Below are 19,851 nucleotides of genomic sequence, written 5' to 3' on the forward strand. Positions count from 1 at the left end.
TTCCATTTGCTTCATCTCATCCTGGCTGTTGTAAAGGAAGTGATGGCACATTCAGCCCCTTTTTATGAAATGGTTCCCACCACTGTTGATCATGTGAATTTCTAGAAGTAATTGATAGTCATGACGTTTGATATTATTTGGCAAAGTTCTATAAATGTTAATTAATTAAGGATAATGAGGTAACATGTACATTGGTGAATATTGAAGTTAATGGATATGTTGGCTTGTTCCACAGTCATGGTATAAAGATCCTGGCAGACACTTATAAGAAATCCTGCTACGCCCTCCGACGGACCATCAAACCAGCAAAGCATCAATACAGGATTAAGATTGTAATCCGTGATAGAGCCGGAGTAGTAGGATTCAAAGGGAAGCCCAGCCACAAGATGCCCAATGACACAAGCCTACCAGATGAGCTAAATGCCTTCTATGATCACTTTGAGGCAAGCAACACTGAACCATGTGTGAGAGCACCGGCTGTTCCAGATGACTGTGTGATCACACTCTCCATAGCCGAAGAAAGACATTTAAAACAAGCTAACATTCACAAGACAGAATACCAGGATGCATACTTAGAGAATGCGCTGACCAGATGGAAAGTGGTGTCACTGACATTTTCAACCTCGCCCTGTAGCACTCATATCTGTAGCCATGAAATACTTTGAAAGGCTGGTCATGGCTCACATCAGCACCATCATCCCAAACAACCTGCAACTACTTCAATTTGCATATCGCCCCAATAGATCCACAGATGACGCAATCTCTATTGCATTCCACACTTCCCTTTCCCACATGGACAAAAGGAACACCTTCGTGAGAATGCTGTTCTTTAACTACAGTTCAGCGTTCAACGCCACAGTGCTCTCAAAGCTCAACACTAAGCTAAAGTCCCTGGGACTGAACACCTCCCTCTGAAACTGAATCCTGGACTTCCTGATGGCCCGCCCCCAGGTGGTGAGGGTAGGCAACAACACATCCGCCACACTGACCCTCAACACGGGGGCCCCTCAGGGGTGCTTGCTTAGTCCCCTCTTGTACTCCATGTTCACAACACGACGCCAACACCATCATTAACTTTGTCGACAACACAACGCGGGTAGGCCTGATCACCGACACCAATGAGACAGCCTATAGGGAGGAGGTCAGAGACCTGGCAGTGTGGTGCTAGGACAACAAAAACTCTCCCTCAACATCAGTAAGACAAAGGAGCTGATCATCGAGCACACCTTCATTCACATTGATGGGGCTGTATTAGAGTGGGTTGAGAGCTTCAAGTTCCTAGGTGTCCACATCACCAAGGATCTATCATGGTCCAAACACCAACACAGTCGTGAAGAGGGCACAACAATGCCTCATCCCCCTCAAGATGTTGAAAAGATTTGGCATGGGTCCTCAGATTCTCATAAAGCTCTGCAGATGCACCCCCGAGAGAATCTTTACTGGCTACATCACCGCTTGGTATGGCAACTGCTTGGCATCTGACCGCAAGGCGCTACAGAGCGTACTGAGTACAGCCCAGTACATCACTGGGGCTGGGCTCCCTGCCATCCATTACCTCTATACCAGGTGGTGTCAGAGAAGAAGACTCCAGCCACGCAAGCCACAGACTGTTTTCTCTGCTACTGCACGGCAAGTGGTACCAAGTCTGGAACCAACAGGACCCTGAATAGCTTCTACACCTAAGCCATAAGACTTCTAAACAAGACTGCTAAATAGCAATTCAAGTGGATACCTACATTTACTCATTTTTTTAAACTAACTCTGTTGCACTGACTCTATGTACACACACTGGACTCTACCCACACACACTTAAATGACAGCCAAACACACATAACATGAACACACATGCATACTGACGCCACACACACACACTTTTTCACACTTACCACATACGCTGCTGCTAGTCACTTTACCCCTACCTACAGTGGGGCAAAAAAGTATTTAGTCAGCCACCAATTGTGCAAGTTCTCCCACTTAAAGATGAGAGAGGCCTGTAATTTTCATCATTGTGTTGGCTGTAATTTTCATCATGACAGACAAAATGAGGGGGAAAAAAAATCCAGAAAAATCACATTGTAGGATTTTTAATTTATTTATTTGCAAATGATGGTGGAAAATAAGTATTTGGTCAATAACAAAAGTGTATCTCAATACTTTGTTATATACCCTTTGTTGGCAATGACAGAGGTCAAACGTTTTCTGTAAGTCTTCACACACTGTTGCTGGTATTTTGGCCCATTCCTCCATGCAGATCTCCTCTAGAGCAGTGATGTTTTGGGGCTGTTGCTGGGAAACACAGACTTTCAACTCCCTCCAAAGATCTTCTATGGGGTTGAGATCTAGAGACTGGCTAGGCCACTCCAGGACCTTGAAATGCTTCTTACGAAGCAACTTCTTCGTTGCCCGGGCGGTGTGTTTGGGATCATTGTCATGCTGAAAGACCCAGCCACGTTTCATCTTCAATGCCCTTGCTAGTGGAAGGAGGTTTTCACTCAAAATCTCACGATACATGGCCCCATTCATTCTTTCCTTTACACAGATCAGTCGTCCTGGACCCATTGCAGAAATACAGCCCCAAAGCATGATGTTTCCACCCCCATGCTTCACAGTAGGTATGGTGTTCTTTGGATGCAACTCAGCATTCTTTGCCCTCCAAACACGACGAGTTGAGATTTTACCAAAAAGTTATATTTTGGTTTCATCTGACCATATGACATTCTCCCAATCTTCTTCTGGATCATCCAAATGCTCTCTAGCAAACTTCAGACGGGCCTGGACATGTACTGGCTTAAGCGGAAGGACACGTCTGGCACTGCAGGATTTGAGTCCCTGGCGGCGTAGTGTGTTACTGATGGTAGGCTTTGTTACTTTGGTCCCAGCTCTCTGCAGATCATTCACTAGGTCCCCCTGTGTGGTTCTGGGATTTTTGCTCACCGTTCTTGTGATCATTTTGACCCCACGGGGTAAGATCTTGCGTGGAGCCCCAGATCGAGGGAGATTATCAGTGGTCTTGTATGTCTTCCATTTCCTAATAATTGCTCTCACAGTTGATTTCTTCAAACCAAGCTGCTTACCTATTGCAGATTCAGTCTTCCCAGCCTGGTGCAGGTCTACAATTTTGTTTCTGGTGTCCTTTGACAGCTCTTTGGTCTTGGCCATAGTTGAGTTTGGAGTGTGACTGTTTGAGGTTGTGGACAGGTGTCTTTTATACTGAGAACAAGTTCAATCAGGTGCCATTAATACAGGTAACGAGTGGAGGACAGAGGAGCCTCTTAAAGAAGAAGTTACAGGTCTGTGAGAGCCAGAAATCTTGCTTGTTTGTAGGTGACCAAATACTTTTTTCCCACCATAATTTGCAAATAAAATCATAAAAAAATCCTACAATGTGATTTTATGGATTTTTCCCCCTCATTTTGTCTGTCATAGTTGAAGTGTACCTATGATGAAAATTACAGGCCTCATCTTTTTAAGTGGGATAACTTGCACAATTGGTGGCTGACTAAATACTTTTTTGCCCCACTGTATGTCAAGGGGTATGAATACTTTGTGAAAGCCCTAAGCTATTCTACTATGGGGTTGTTCAACTTTTCTATTCATTACTCGTTTTATTTGCAAATTTAAAAAAGTAAAAGTAAATTTAAATATGGACTGTTCTAGCATCTTTAAAAAAAATGCACCCAGGCAGACATATTTCTTCATGCTCTATGTTTTTTTGTGATGACATAATGATTTTTGCTGAGGTGCAGCGCCAAAGCTAAATGAATGTGATGGAAACACAATCTGGCATACAACAACATATTTCCCGCTCCCGCTGAAGTGGAATTGCCCACATGGCATTCTGCAGTCGGCAAATCACGTTTCAATGGATACGCTACTACCCATGACTCATACTGCGTGTTTTACATGTTAAATTAAGTTGCATTTTGGTGCAGCATTAAATCAGAGAGGATTCCCAGATTTCCCACACAAAACCATCTACTGGTGTTGGAAAATTAAGATAAATGTTTTTGAAGGAAGCTTTTTGAAGGACGGCATTTGTTGTCCAACAAAGCCCGGGTCACAGAAAGAGAGAGAACCTTGGTCTTGAGATAATCATCAGGCTATTTATAATTGCAGACCCCCCCAGCCACCCATCAGCAGACAGTCTTCTTTTCTTTCCTTTCCTCCAGATGCACAGTGATGCACACAGTGAGGCTGTAACCTGCTCCTCCCAAACTGACCCACCTCCTGTAGTGTAGAGACCACTCAGACAATGGGATGACATTACTGATGATGCAGATGCCAACCAAGCCTTCTCCTACAGCAGTGTCACACACCAGCTTGCTCCGAGTACCTTCTTGGCCCTGCTCAGCATAAAGCCTTGCTATATAAAACTCAAGTCTTTCTTCAAATAGGGTTACTATTTTATACTCGTTCTTACTATTCAAATGACGTCACAATTTTGTTTGTCAACGTGTCACTAAATGTTTCGGAACCCGGCAATAACACTTCTTCTACTCATAGGCCTTAAACTCTGGCTGAGTAACATCACACAAACAATGCCACAGCTCCTCAATCTCTCATCAAAGGACTTCCAAAATTCTCTCCCAAGGTGGAAGCCGTGAAGCTGTTGCATCACACACTAGTAAACAACTACATCGGAAGAGAGGACCCTCATGTGCATCTATCGGAGGAGAGTACTGTATATGTGCATTTTCTATGTACGCAGTATCAAAGAGGTCAGTGTGTGTTTGTGTGTGTATGCTTAATTGCTTTAGCATTATCATGTATAAGCGAAGCTGGAGCCACTATGTTAGTGTTTGTAAGCATCTGCTCTCTCTCTGTGTGCATTAGTCTGGAGCATTACGCTGTGGAATGAGTCCGCCGGTCAGAGCTGTGTCTGTCTGATGTGCGTTGTGTTTTAAATGAAAATCTATATGATCCGCCATCATATGGGCTACCCACCATGTGGATAGGAGCATGTGTTGGTACATTAGCCAGAGGCGTGTACTTATGTTTTTGTACAGTACTTGTCAATAGAGGTGATTATAATTGTAATTACACAGCACCATGTGTAATTGTGTGTGTGTGCGTCCTCCCAGAGGACGTCCTTCTGTTGACATCCGAGTCACACGTAACCAGCTGTGCTGAGGCCTTATGCCAAATCCCTGGATTACAGAGCGCGAGAGAGACGGGAAAGCTTCTTAGTTTACCCGGTTGATCATCATCATTTAACCGGACACACACACACACTTCTGCATTCCTCCTCTCCAGTCTTTCTCCCATTCACATAGGCACTCCTGTGATCCGTCTCCATCAGCAGCACACCAGTGGTAATCGAACTAAAATGGCACTGTGGAATTGTGTTTGCAGAACCGATTAACACGAATGACAATATCCTGATCCAGCATCTTCAGGAGAGTGGGGGTACACCCGTGTCCGTCACACCAAATTATGTGTGGGTATCGACGCCAAAGTCTGTGTGTGGAAATGGAACACATCCATCACATAGTATCAGACACTTGGATGCCAGGACAGCCCAGACTGCGGAATAACACCCTCACGGCGCACTCACGCAGACATACACACACTCGTGTGTCCCTGGCTTCCTCACCTACAGTGCATTTGGAAAGTATTCAGACCCCTTGATTTTTTTCCCCACGTTGTTCCATTACAGCCTTATTCTAAAATTAATTAAAAGTAATTGTTTTCCTCATCGATCTACACACAATACCCCATAATGACACAGTGAAAACAGGTAAAAAACAGAAATACCTTATTTACATAAGTATTCAGACCCTTCGCTATGAGACTTAAAATTGAGCTCAGGTGCATCCTGTTTCCATTGATCATCATTGAAATGTTTCTACAACTTGATTGGAGTCCACCTGTAAATCCACCTGGTAAATTCAATTGATTGTACATGATTTGGAAAGGCACACCTGTTTATATAAGGTCCCACAGTTGACAGTGTACTGCATGTCAGCGCAAAAACCAAGCAGTGATGTCGAAGGAATTGTCCAAGGAGCTCAGAGACAGGATTGTGTCGAGGCACAGATCTGGGGAAGGGTACCAAAACATTTCTGCAGCATTGAAGGTCCCCAAGAACACAGTGGCCCCCATCATTCTTAAATGGAAGAAGTTTGGAACCCCCAAGACTCTTCCTAGAGCTGGCCGCCCGGCCATACTGTACAATTGGAAGAGAAGGCCCTTGGTCAGGGAGTTGACCAAGAACCCAATGGTCACTCTGACAGAGCTCCAGAGTTCCTCTGTGGAGATGGGATAACTTTCCAGAAGGACAACCATCTCAACCATCAACCATCTCAAATAAATCAGGCCTTTATTGTAGTGGCCAGAAGGAAGCCACTTCTCAGTAAAAAAAACTTGACTTCAGAAATAGGTTCAGACTGAACATTACTCACTCAGTTGAGTAAGATAGTATTTCCAGGTTCTGCTGTGTTTCTTATGCAGGTTTTGTTTGTTAGAAGTTTTTGTCTTGATAATCCTTGGTAGTAAGGTTTGGATGTTGAGGTTAGAATCCGGTACCCTTCCCCACAGATCTGGGGAAGGGTACCAAAACATTAATGCAGCATTTTATTTTTTTATTTTAACCTTTATTTAACTAGTCAAGTCAGTTAAGAACAAATTCTTATTAACAATGACGGTCTAGTAACAGTAGGTTAACTGCCTTGTTCGAACGACCGATTTTGACTTTGTCAGCTCAGGGATTCGATCTAGAAACTTTTCGGTTACTGGCCCAATGCTCTAACCACGAGGCTACCTGCCGCCCACTTGGAATTTGCCAAAAGTCACCTAAAGGACTCTGACCATGAGAAATAAGATTATCTGGTCTGATGAAACCAAGATTGAACTCTTTGACCTGAATGCCAAGCATCAAACCTGGCACCATCCCTACAGTGAAGCATGGCGGTGCAGCATCATGCTGTGGGATGTTTTTCAGAGGCAGGGCCCGGGAGACTAGTCAGGATCGAGGGAAAGATGAACGGAGCAAAGTACTGAGAGATTCTTTTATTTATTTTTACTCCTTTGTCTCCCCAATTTCGTGATATTCAATTGGTAGTTACAGTATTGTCCCATCACTGCAACACCCGTACAAACTCGGGAGAGGCGAAGGTCGAGAGTCATGTGTCCCCCGAAACACAAGCCTGACAAGACGCACTGCTTCTTGACACACTCTTGTTCAACCCGGAAGCCAGCCGCACCAATGTGTTGGAGGAAACACTGTACAACCGATGTCAGCGTGCATCCGCTCCGGCCCACCACAAGGAGTCGTTAGAGGGCGATGGGACAAGGACATCCCGGCCAGCCAAACCCTCCCCTAACCCGGATGACGCTGGGAAAATTGTGCGCTGCCTCATGGGTCTCCCGGTCGCGGCTGGCTGCGACACAGCCTGGGATCAAACCCGGGTCTGTAGTGACAGCTCAAGCATTGCGATGCAGTGCCTTAGACCGTTGCGCCACTCGGGAGGCCTACAGAGAGATCCTTTATGAAAACCTGCTCCAGAGAGCTCAGGACCTCAGACTGAGGTGAAGGTTCACCTTCCAACGGGACAACGACCCTAAGCACACAGGAGTGGCTTCGGGACAAGTCTCAATGTCCTTGAGTGGCCCAGCCAGAGCCCGAACATCTCTGGAGAAACGTGAAAATAGCTGTGCAGCGACGCTCTCCATTCAACCTGACAGAGCTTGAGAGGATCTGTGGCGAAGAATGGGAGAAACTCCCCAAATACAGGTGTGCCAAGCTTTTACCATCATACCCAAGAAGACGAGGCTGTAATCACTGCCAAAGGTGCTTCAACAAAGTACTGAGTAAAGGGTCTGAACTTATAGAAATGTTATATTTCAGTGTTTTATTTTTAATACATTTGCAAAAAATTCTAAAAAAATGTTTTTGCTTTGTCATTATGGGGTATTGTGTGTGGATTAATGAGAAATAAACAACAATTTAATCCATTTTAGAATAAGAATGTAATGTAACAAAATGTGGAAAAGGTCCAGATGTATGAATACTTTCCGAATGCAAGCTCTTAGCCTCAAAGTGGCTGCGTGTTTGGGCCATGGTTTACAGCATGACAGCCTAGTTCCAAGCAAAAACGGACTTGGGTGTACACTCAGGTTAAGGCTATGGTAGCCTCAGTTGATTCCATGCTCCCTGTACGACACGTGGGAATGAGACCTGGGAGATTGGTAATGCAAGACGAATAAGGCCATGGGACTCTACCGTGTGATGTCAGGTGGTGACATACTGTATACCTAGAGTGTAAGGATTTAAGTGTATCAGAAGACAAAGACAGACATGACATACTTATTTAGAAGTAAGATACAACTTTTCTCATTTCTATTACAAAATATAGCCTTTAGTGGATTATCACATATCTGATGATGCTGTGTAGGTAATGGTAATCTTGGTGGTAATTTTAAACTTGAATAGCCATGTCTTCATATCACAACAAGTATTCTATAATAACATCAGTGGATGGTGCCAGAGCAGCACTTTAGGATAATGTAATAAAATTACTCAGGTTTCTCCATCCCGACGTAACAACCATGTAATGACACTGATGCCTCTATTTCTCCTGCATATTTTGCCCGATGCAGAAACATAATCGTGACAGTGCACAGGTCAGTGTGAACGTGAGTCACAGTTGCAAACACCATGGTTTGGGACTGTTGCCAAGGTATCTGTTACCGTGTGTCCAGGGCAACATGCCTGGCAGGTGCCTGTGTGTGAGGAGCGGAGAGCTTGATGACGGTGACATGGCTTGCCCCTTGGTTAAGGCAGTTAAGGTGACCATTTTACCGGCACGAGTCATGAAGGCAGTCAAATTCCATGTGAGCGTTTAGTCATGGTAATAAGGCTTCTCCAAGCTCTGATGCTGCTGATGGTCATTAGTAGCCTACCAAACCTGCTAACTGCCTGGTACTCAGTGTAATCGGTCCTGTACCACTGTAACTCTGCGTGATTGATTTAGACTATACTATTTAGACTATGTACTTCGGAGATCTTGAGAAAAAAACAATACACTAATATTGCAGGTAGCCATGACAGCCTTTATAATAGAACGCTTGTGACCACACACACACACTAGAGGTTGACCGATTAATCAGAATGGCCGATTAATTAGGGCCGATTTCAAGTTGTCATAACAATCGGAAATCGGTATTTTTGGGCGCGGATTATTTTTTGTATTTTTTTACACCTTTATTTAATCTTTATTTCGCTAGGCAAGTCAGTTAAGAACACATTCTTATTTTAGGAACGGTGGGTTAATTGCCTCGTTCAGGGGCAGAAAGACAGATTTTCACCTTATCAGCGCGGGGGATCCAATCTTGCAACCTTACAGTTAACTAGTCCAATGCAATAACGACCTGCCTCTTTCTCGTTGCACTCCACAAGGAGACTGCCTGTTAAGGAAATGCAGTAAACCAAGGTAAGTTGCTAGCTTAGCATTAAACTTATCTTAATAAAAAACAAATGATAATCACTAGTTAACTACACATGGTTGATGATGTTACTAGATATTATCTAGCGTGTCCTGTGTTGCATATAATCTGACTGTGCATACAAGCATCTAAGTATCTGACTGAGCGGTGGTAGGCAGAAGCAGGCGCGTAAACATTCATTCAAACAGCACATTCGTGTGTTTTGCCAGCAGCTCTTCGTTGTGAGTCAAGCATTGCGCGGTTTATGACTTCAAAATCTATCAACTCTCGAGATGAGGCTGGTGTGACCGAAGTGAAATGGCTGGCTAGTTAGCGCGCGCTAATAGCATTTCAAACTTCACTTGCTCTGAGCCTTGGAGTGGTTGTTCCCCTTGCTCTGCATGGGTAACGCTGCTTCGATGTGGTGGCTGTTGTCGTTGTGTTGCTGGTTCGAGCCCAGGGAGGAGCGAGGAGAGGGACGGAGGCTATACTGTTACACTGGCAATACTAAAGTGCCTATAAGAACATCCAATAGGCAAAGGTTAATGAAATACAAATGGTATAGAGGGAAATAGTCCTATAATAACTACAACCTAAAACTTCTTACCTGGAAATATTGAAGACTTATGATAAAAGGAACCACCAGCTTTCATATGTTCTCGTGTTCTGAGCAAGGAACTGAAACGTTAGCTTTCTTACATAGCACATATTGCACTTTTACGTTCTTCTCCAACACTTTGTTTTTGCATTATTTAAACCAAATTGAAGATGTTTCATTATCTACTTGAGGCTAAATGGATTGTATTGATGTATTATATTAAGTTAAAATAAGTGTTAATTCAGTATTGTTGTAATTGTCATTATTACAAACACATTTATATATATATTTATATATATAAAAAATCCAACAATGTGATTTTCTGGATTTTTTTTTCTCATTTTGTCTGTCATAGTTGAAGTGTACCTATGATGAAAATTACAGGCCTCATCTTTTTAAGTGGGAGAACTTGCACAATTGGTGGCTTGGCATCCAGCCTATTTTGGATTCAAAACAACAAATTTTTGCCGAAAGGTGACTCGTTTTCATCCCTGGGACATTCGCACTTATAGCCTACTGCTGTGTGCACATTGCTGCGCTTATAATGTGAAGAAATAGCCTAATAGTTTATGAACATTTTAAGCTAAACATTCTCACCTGTTGAGTCAGGCTCATTGCTTAAAATATATTTTTTTAATGCTAGTGTTGTATTAATTTGGGATCTATCGCATCCCACAACAGTCCCGGACTATGTTTGGAATATTTATTTGTTCCACAGAATAGGTCAACTTTTGTACTATAGAGGATAGTAGATTGACATAAACTAGTGCTTTTGCTGTTTGTTAGGCCTACTCATCTTCTTGGCTGACGGAAAAGTAAATGTGGACAGTTCTTCCAATATCTTCAATATGGGTCTTGGAATTGGATAAGGATAATCAAGGTTTCATAATTATTGGAACTCCTCATTTAGTACTTAGTGCAACCACCTCTGGCAAGGATAATGGCATGGAGTCAGGTTTAATGTTTGACAAGGTTAAGGAACACATTTGGAGGGATTTTGGATCATTCCTCTATGCAGATCCTTTCAAGATCCTTCACATTCTTGGGTTTGCGCTTATCAACTGCCCTCTTCAAGTCAGCCCACAGGTTTAGGATTGGATTGAGGTCCGGCGACTAAGATGGCCATGGCAGAACATTGGTTCTGTGACAACAAAATCATTTCTGTGTGGATCTTGAGGTATGTTTTGGGTCATTGTCTTGTTGGAAAGTCCACCTACGGCCAAGTCACAGCCTTCTGGCAGAGGCAATCTGATTGTCAGCCAAAATTGCCTGATACTTGGTGGAATTCATTATGCCATTAATCTTAACCAGTGCCCCTGGACCTCGAATTAAAACAGCCCCAAAACATCACTGGCCCAACACCATATTTCACCGTGGGTATGAGATGCCTCTCCTTGTATGCATCTGTTTCAATGCCAAACATTCCAATGCTGTATCTGACCAAAACGTTCAATTTTGGAGAGCACCTTCATCTAGTCATAATTGAAATGAAGTCTGGCAAACTCCAAGCACTTGCGTCTGTGTCTTGGGGTCAGAAAGGGCTTTCTTCTGGCAACCCTTCCAAATAGCCTGTGGTTGTGGAGGTGGCATCTGATGGTGCTTTTTGAAACCTGGTGACCCCAAGACGCCACCAAGGCCTGCAATTAATTCACAGTGATTCTTGGGGATTTTGTTGCTTCTCTCACCATCCTCCTCCCTATCCTCAGGGGCAAAATGCATTTCAGTCCTCTACCCGTGAGGTTTTCAACTGTTCCGTATCTTTTGAATTTTTTTATAATTGCCCTGACAGTGCTCAGTGGTATATTAAATTGTTTGTGGATATTCTTGTAGCCACTACCAGATTTATGAAGGTCTATGACCATCTGTCTCTTTTGAACTGCCAGTTAATTTGTTTTCTTCATGGTGTTGGATGACAAAGGGATAATTGTATTTTGTATTTATTATGGATCCCTATTAGATCATGGCCTAACATACTTTTACTGGGGTCTAGCAAAATTAAGGCAGTTTATACAATTTTAAAAACATTACAATACATTCACAGATTTCATAACACACTGTGTGTGCCCTCAGGCCCCTACTCCACCACTACCACATATCTACAGTACTAAATCCATGTGTATGTATAATGCATATGACATTGTGTGTGTGTGTGTGTATGCATGTGTCTGTGTTTGTGTTGCTTCCCTGTCCCCGCTGTTCTATAAGGCATTTTTTTTTATCTGTTTTTTAAAATCTAATTTTACTGCTTGCGTCAGTTACTTGATGTGGAATAGAGTTACATGTAGTCATGGCTGTGTGCCAGTAGTTTAGGCTCAGTGCATTCAACATGTCAATACCTCTCATAAATAAAAGTAGTGATGAAGTCAATCTCTCCTCCACTTTTCAGCCAGGAGAGATTGACATGCATATTATTAATATTAGCCAGCGTGTTACCTCCTTTTTATACACTAGTGAAACAGGAAGTGATGTAACGGCTCAATATAGTTCCTTAAGCTTAGAAAAACTTAAAAAAGTGGAATTTAATTCCTGATTTAATTTTGGTAGTTGTTATTTACAATAATCTTTAAGGATGCCATTAATTGTGAAACCTTGATTTGGAGGACATTGATTTTTAATTAAATCAATAAATAATTTTGGTGGGTTCCATTGAAACATTAATAAAGTACAGTACATTTACATTACATTTAAGTCATTTAGCAGACGCTCTTATCCAGAGCGACTTACAAATTGGTGAATTCACCTTCTGACATCCAGTGGAACAGCCACTTTACAATAGTGCATCTAAATCATTAAGGGGGGGGGGGGTGGTGAGAAGGATTACTTATCCTATCCTAGGTATTCCTTGAAGAGGTGGGGTTTCAGGTGTCTCCGGAAGGTGGTGATTGACTCCGCTGTCCTGGCGTCGTGAGGGAGTTTGTTCCACCATTGGGGGCCAGAGCAGCGAACAGTTTTGACTGGGCTGAGCGGGAACTGTACTTCCTCAATGGTAGGGAGGCGAGCAGGCCAGAGGTGGATGAACGCAGTGCCCTTGCTTGGGTGTAGGGCCTGATCAGAGCCTGGAGGTACTGCGGTGCCGTTCCCCTCACAGCTCCGTAGGCAAGCACCATGGTCTTGTAGCGGATGCGAGCTTCAACTGGAAGCCAGTGGAGAGAGCGGAGGAGCGGGGTGACGTGAGAGAACTTGGGAAGGTTGAACACCAGACGGGCTGCAGCGTTCTGGATGAGTTGTAGGGGTTTAATGGCACAGGCAGGGAGCCCAGCCAACAGCGAGTTGCAGTAATCCAGACGGGAGATGACAAGTGCCTGGATTAGGACCTGCGCCGCTTCCTGTGTGAGGCAGGGTCGTACTCTGCGGATGTTGTAGAGCATGAACCTACAGGAACGGGCCACCGCCATGATGTTGGTTGAGAACGACAGGGTGTTGTCCAGGATCACGCCAAGGTTCTTAGCGCTCTGGGAGGAGGACACAATGGAGTTGTCAACCGTGATGGCGAGATCATGGAACGGGCAGTCCTTCCCCGGGAGGAAGAGCAGCTCCGTCTTGCCGAGGTATTGCCAGTATTTCTCACATGTTAGTATTTTGAGTTTCTCTATAATTATATGGTTTATATTTTGTGCATCGCCAGGCAGAGGTGCCAGTAAATTGAGCCCACTGTCGCATAGCCAGATCAGGGCCTAACATAAGGACAACTCAGAGTATGCTATTCTGTTCTTCTGAAATAGACTACATTTTCTTAATATCATGTTTCTTTAGACCCGTCTAAAATAAATTATGGATTTGTTGTGATGGTATAGGCTACATTAAATGGATTTATTTGACTTTTTAAAATGTAGATGTTCCAAAGGTCTGCATCAGTGGTTTGTAGGCTATGCATAGAAGACAGGAGATGCTAAATGTGTTTATGTTAATCAATTACTGCGAGACCAGCAGATATTTGCTTGACAATCACCGGCTGACAAAATGGCATGACCGCCACAGCCCTACCCTTGGTTATCTAACACTTGTCATACTGTAGCAGCACAACCCTTCCGGCTGGTTTTTCAGGTCAGGTGTATTTGAAGATGAGGGGAGCTGGTAAGGAGGAACCAAAGACCTCTTACTAAGACACGGGCATGTGACCACCTCATGCTAAACACCACAGGTTCATTGTGGAGCTGTGATTTGCCTTCAAATACAGTAGGTTATAGGTTAAAATGTAGGTTAATATACATACAGTCCATTAAGTTGAGTAAGAGTCTGTTGTTGGGCCTAGCAAAATGAGGGGGGTGAACACTGTTATTGGATGACTGTGTGAGGTCAACATGTAAGGCTTTAGTCGGTGAAGGATACAATGACATTCCTTCTACAACCAACCTACTCACAGATGTAAAATTTACCAGAGACTTTGATGTGCTTGGGATGCCCAGTTGCCCACACAAATTACTTGTTGGCCTAATCCAAGATACCACACAGATTACACCAATGAGAGTTGATTGCGGGTTTTTTTCGTAACGCAGAGGAAATAGCAACATTAGGTGCCTCTATCAGCTTTGGCGGTTAGCCAGAGTACAAATTAAACACCACATGGGTAAACAGCTTTTTTCTGATGCGGTCTTGTCCTTGTCTTCTCCTGGCGCATTTATTTGCAGACTGGCTTTGAAATGTAAGCAAAAAAATGATGTAACCGTGTTCTTACCCCCTGACAACGGTGAGGAAATATCTGGGTTGCTGAACAAACACTAGTATTTAATTCGCTAGGCAGAGGGGTGGAAACGGTGTGCAAAGCATTTAACTTAACAAGCCTTCTGTTCTCTATAAAACACCCATTTGACCCTCTTTGATTAGAAAGAGAGTTCCGTTGCAGAGCTTGTTGAAGGAATATAGCAGTGTGGAATATATGAAGTGATACATTCTACAAGAATGCTGTTGGACCATGCCTCAAAATTATAATTGCATCTGATCAATTGCACCAGGAGGTTATTGTTGGCTGCATTGACGTAACACACAAACTGGATTTTCCTCTATGTCTTCCTGGACTAGACTTAGGGTTTTGTTGACGTTCTGGTCTTTGTACAGTACCATCTTTGGGTCTACAATAGCCTTTGTAGGTCATAACAAGAGGAGAGCTCTGAGCAGTGTCCCCTTTCACCCTAGGGAGTTGCAGTTCGACTACCTTTAAACTAACACACATACACACACAAAAAACGCCCATGGACGCATGTACATATGCACACGCACACTGCACACACATTTTGAGCTGACTGGTGGTAGTTTGAGCCCCTTTAAACTTTAACACGCACACATTCTTACACATGCACTCACCCACACACATACAGATCGTGGTCGAAGGTGCCCACTAGGGCAGTAGATGAAGCAGTGGGATTTGATACAGGCACATCAAACGTAGAGTTTGAATAAAGTAAGAGTACATTAACAGTCTGATGTCCACCGCAAACACAGGACTTACAACAGTAGGGGGTAGACTGTCTATTTGTGACTGGCAGCATGACAGGGAGAAATGAAAGGGTTTTCTAGGCTCGGACTTGTACTAAAAAGTGGATGTGCATTACCCAGTAATAGAGAAGATAGAGAAATTGTGTATTGGCATCCATTTGAGTGCATACATTCATCAGAGAGAGTGGCTGCTTATTTCAGCCCTTTCCTTGATACCACCATCTCTGTGTTGCCATACAGGTGAAAAGGGATAGTTATTGATTATATAACACATGGTCGGCATTCCAAATGGCACCCTGTTCACTACATAGTGCACTACTTTTGATCTGAGCGCTATGGGCCCCGGTCAAAAATAGTGCACCATGTAGGGAATATGGTGCCATTTGGGACACAGATGAACGTTCATACTTTGAGTTTTGTGGGATTGTCTCACACCCACAGAAATAAGTTGAACATATTATAACACATCTCTATGGTCTCACCACTCACATGTGGATTGATTCAGTGCGGTTACACAATAACCGCTCTCTCTCGCCTGCTTATCGTGACACTCAAACTCCCACACAAAACTCCAACAATGAGAAGCACTGCCCGCCTCCCTGCCTGCTGCCTGGAATGATGGAGATACCACTGCCTACACATACTTACAGCACACAGACACACATTATGGCACAATGTTTTCAGATTTCAACATTGCAACTGCTGCTGTGTTGCTTGACAGTTAATGTCAAAACAAGCAATCTGTAACAGGCTAATTGTATATTGGGTTTTGATGCTCAATGCTCTTATCGACATGATTTCTTCCACGTCTAATGAATTAGTCAATCTTGCCATAGAACGGCCAGGAGCAACAACAAAAATAACTTACCCCATGTCTGCAGGCTTGTTCATTGAGAACTTTGACCCAAGCCCTCTGCCAATGTTCCCGGAAAGACTTGAAAGAGAACAGTGATGTGAGCAGACCCTTCACCCCGGCCTCGGACGCTGCTCCTCCTCGATCCCGTCCGCGCCAGAGCTTGAGCAGGGTGCCCCACACACCCCCAGCCTGAGTCCGGTGGGAGAGGGTGATAGGTGGGAGTAGCCTGGATGTGGCACCCCAGCCCTGGGTGAGTGACTTGGGGCTCTTCGGGTGTAGTATGTCCAGGGAGTACTGGACAAGCCAGGCCAACACGATGAGTAGGGAGGCCAGGAAAAGACCCATCAGGCACAGCCAGTTTATGTACCAGAGCATCTCGATCATCATCTAGGGCTTCTCGTATCATCAGACTGGAGGATTAAGTTTGGGTCTTCTTTTGTATGCCTATATGGGTTGAGGGCCAGAGAACAGTCATTCATGAGTCATTTAGGTTTACATATTTCAAGAGCATATTTATTAATAATCTATTAAGAAATATTCAAGAAAGATTGGACGAATTAGGTTGGTTATTTGAAATGAACCTGAATAGATCTAGCCATGACAAGAATCACAAGTTAGATTTGTAAATGCATGACAACTGTAATTACAACTGTGTGTTACTAAAATGCTGTGCACTTATGGCAGTATAGGCTGTAGTCACATGCAAAATTCTGCATGTGTGTTTTCAGGCAAATTGCGTCGTCATATCAAAAGGTTGCCATATTTAGTAACACAACATGCATTACGTAACTCTACAGTAGAATAAACCATGCATAAATAAAACAAATGCTGGTGCTATATTGTTGCTCTTGATTGAAGAGTGAGTGTATCCTATTGCAATAGCCTTTAAAATAGTAAAACACGGAATTAGCCTACAGCGTAATTCACGAAAGGTCGGATCTGACAGCGCCACCATTTAAGTCAGTGGAGGCATCGACAGCAAGAAATCGGTAACCGCGGATACATTGTGTCCGTCATCCGAATGTGCTTCTGTTGTCATGATCAGCGGTAGTGCCGTTTCCCGATCAATGTGCAACTGCTATTTATATCCTCAATAAGTTGCATGATTGGATATCAACTGTTTTATAGCCTGCATGCCCTCCGATCATCCGATCCAGTACAAATTCGGCAATGGTACGCTATTGCGCAGTAACTGATGAACTGTCAAGTCGCACAAACAGCGCGTGCACAACCACTCTGAACCATACATTTAAAGGGCCACGCAACATTTTATTTTTCGGCAAGTCCTCCTTGGACGCGCACCAATGATGTATATCAACCCTGGATTGCTTTTGTTACTATTGGCCATTTCCACGCATTTCAAAGCTGCCGGTAGGCCATATTGGCACTTCACAGTAGACGCAGGCCTCCATATGGAATGAATGTAATTCTACAGTATTTCAATTACATGTTTAAAGGACGTGTATTTGTGTATTTTTTGTTGTTGTAGTGGGGACAGTAACAGTCATCTCAAAAAATGATACTCCAAGGAAAATGCTTTTATATATATTTGTTGATGTATGTTTAGCTCTCATTGTATACCTTAAAAGTGTCTATACATTAAGTTGTTTGTAAGATAATAAATATGGCAAAAATGAATGTAGACATTAATAAATGCATTTCTATAGCTTCCAAAATATTTTTTACAATGGGGGAGTGCTAAGATGAAGTAAATTACTGTAAAAATTCAGGACAAAATGAGAACTGGTCTTTTATTGGTCCATGTTATGTCCATAAAATTAGAATGCTTCATCTTCAGAGCAGTGTGCCTTGACCTGAACCTGCACTGTTTTATGGTTGTCCTGTCAGCGACAGTCAAATGCCCCAACACCAAGAGACATTGACGAAATGTGTAACGGATGTGAAACGGCTAGCTTAGTTAGCGGTGGTACACGCTAAATAGCGTTTCAATCGGTGACGTCACTTGCTCTGAGACCTTGAAGTAGTGCGGCTTTTGTGGAGCGATGGGTAACGATGCTTTGTGGGTGACTGTTGTTGATGTGTGCAGAGGGTCCCTGGTTTGCGCCCCGGGTATTAAAAAAAAAAAAAAAATGTAACCTTTATTTTACTAGGCAAGTCAGTTAAGAACAAATTCTTATTTTCAATGATGGCGTAGGAACGACAGATTTGTTCCTTGTCAGCTTGGGGATTTGAACTAGTCCAACACTTTAACCACTAGGCTACACTGCCGCCCCAATGGGTGAGGGGACGGTCTAAAGTTATACTGTTACATTGATGCTGTTGACCCGGATCACTGGTTGCTGCGGAAAAGGAGGAGGTCAAAAGGGGAGTGAGTGTAACGGATGTGAAACGGCTAGCTTAGTTAGCGGTGGTACGCGCTAAATAGCGTTTCAATCGGTGACGTCACTTGCTCTGAGACCTTGAAGTAGTGGTTCCCCTTGCGGCTTTTGTGGAGCGATGGGTAACGATGCTTCGTGGGTGACTGTTGACTGGTTGCTGCGGAAAAGGAGGAGGTCAAAAGGGGAGTGAGTGTAACGGATGTGAAACGGCTAGCTTAGTTAGCGGTGGTACGCGCTAAATAGCGTTTCAATCGGTGACGTCACTTGCTCTGAGACACTGTTGACGATGGGTTGTGGGTGACTGTTGTTGATGTGTGCAGAGGGTCCCTGGATTGTGCCCGGGTATGGGCGAGGGGACGGTCTAAAGTTATACTGTTACACATACACAGGTGACATTTTTGCGTGATCCGTTTTCTATCGCTCATTTGCACGTCACGTCAATGATATCATGTCATGGTGTGGGACTGTGGGTCAATTAACCTTGTCGGCGTGGGCGCCCTGATTTTAGTTTGTGAGCTCGGCAGGCTACTGCCTGGAAAGGTCTCCCACTCAGTACGGTCGGGGATAGGTTGACCTCAGGTCTCCCCACTGGAAGCCGGAGGTAGGGGGAGCGCTAACAAAGGTGCGCTATATGACTTTGTACAGTACTGATGCAATTTAGTTTGTGTGTTTCTTGTTTGAAGTGCAATAGTGTAATAATCAGGTTCTCTTCTTTATGTGTGTTATCTGTGTGATATAGGATTTGTGCAATTTAGTTTTCGCCCAGGGAGCCATACAAGCTCGAACCGCCACTGAGGAAGTGTCATTGTATACAATGACATCGGATTTACGATACATTCAGAAACGAAGAAGAAAAGTTGCTGCAAACTTCCGTGTTACCCTGTAATTGCGTCCGTCTGAAACGGATTAAAACCCATTTTTAAAACCCATTTTCGATCTAAATGAAGAGGTCTAATTTTGATAGATAGTGAAACCAATTACGTGAGAAATAATTGTGAAGAGAGTTGTTGTCACATTAATAATAACCTTACCAGGGTTCACATAACCGGAAGTAGACGTGGAACCTCGGTTGTCCCCATAGAGAATGATAAAGGCTTCTCGTAACTAAAAGGTTATTTCCACCATTTTAATGTTGTCAACTGGGTGGTATTTCCAACTTCATTGGCTGGTCCTTCCTGATGACCATGTTGGAGTCACGTCCA

At 43.6% G+C, this 19,851-nt stretch overlaps 1 protein-coding gene across 2 annotated transcripts in view; it reads right to left on the reverse strand.

Moving 5' to 3' along the window:
- Positions 1-17,506, reverse strand: part of c2cd2l (c2cd2 like) — a 42,987-nt gene extending 25,481 nt beyond the window's left edge. For both annotated transcript variants that reach the window (XM_064980766.1, XM_064980765.1), the window contains exons 1-2: positions 17,226-17,506; positions 16,323-16,754 (exon numbers count right to left, since the gene is read on the reverse strand). In XM_064980766.1, coding sequence (XP_064836838.1) covers positions 16,323-16,697 — 375 coding nt within the window. In that variant the 5' untranslated portion in view covers positions 16,698-16,754; positions 17,226-17,506. The remainder of the gene's footprint in view (positions 1-16,322; positions 16,755-17,225) is intronic.
- Positions 17,507-19,851: the final 2,345 nt, after the last annotated feature.

The sequence above is a fragment of the Oncorhynchus masou genome, chromosome 12 (assembly GCF_036934945.1).
Source record: "Oncorhynchus masou masou isolate Uvic2021 chromosome 12, UVic_Omas_1.1, whole genome shotgun sequence".
Lineage (NCBI taxonomy): Eukaryota > Metazoa > Chordata > Actinopteri > Salmoniformes > Salmonidae > Oncorhynchus > Oncorhynchus masou.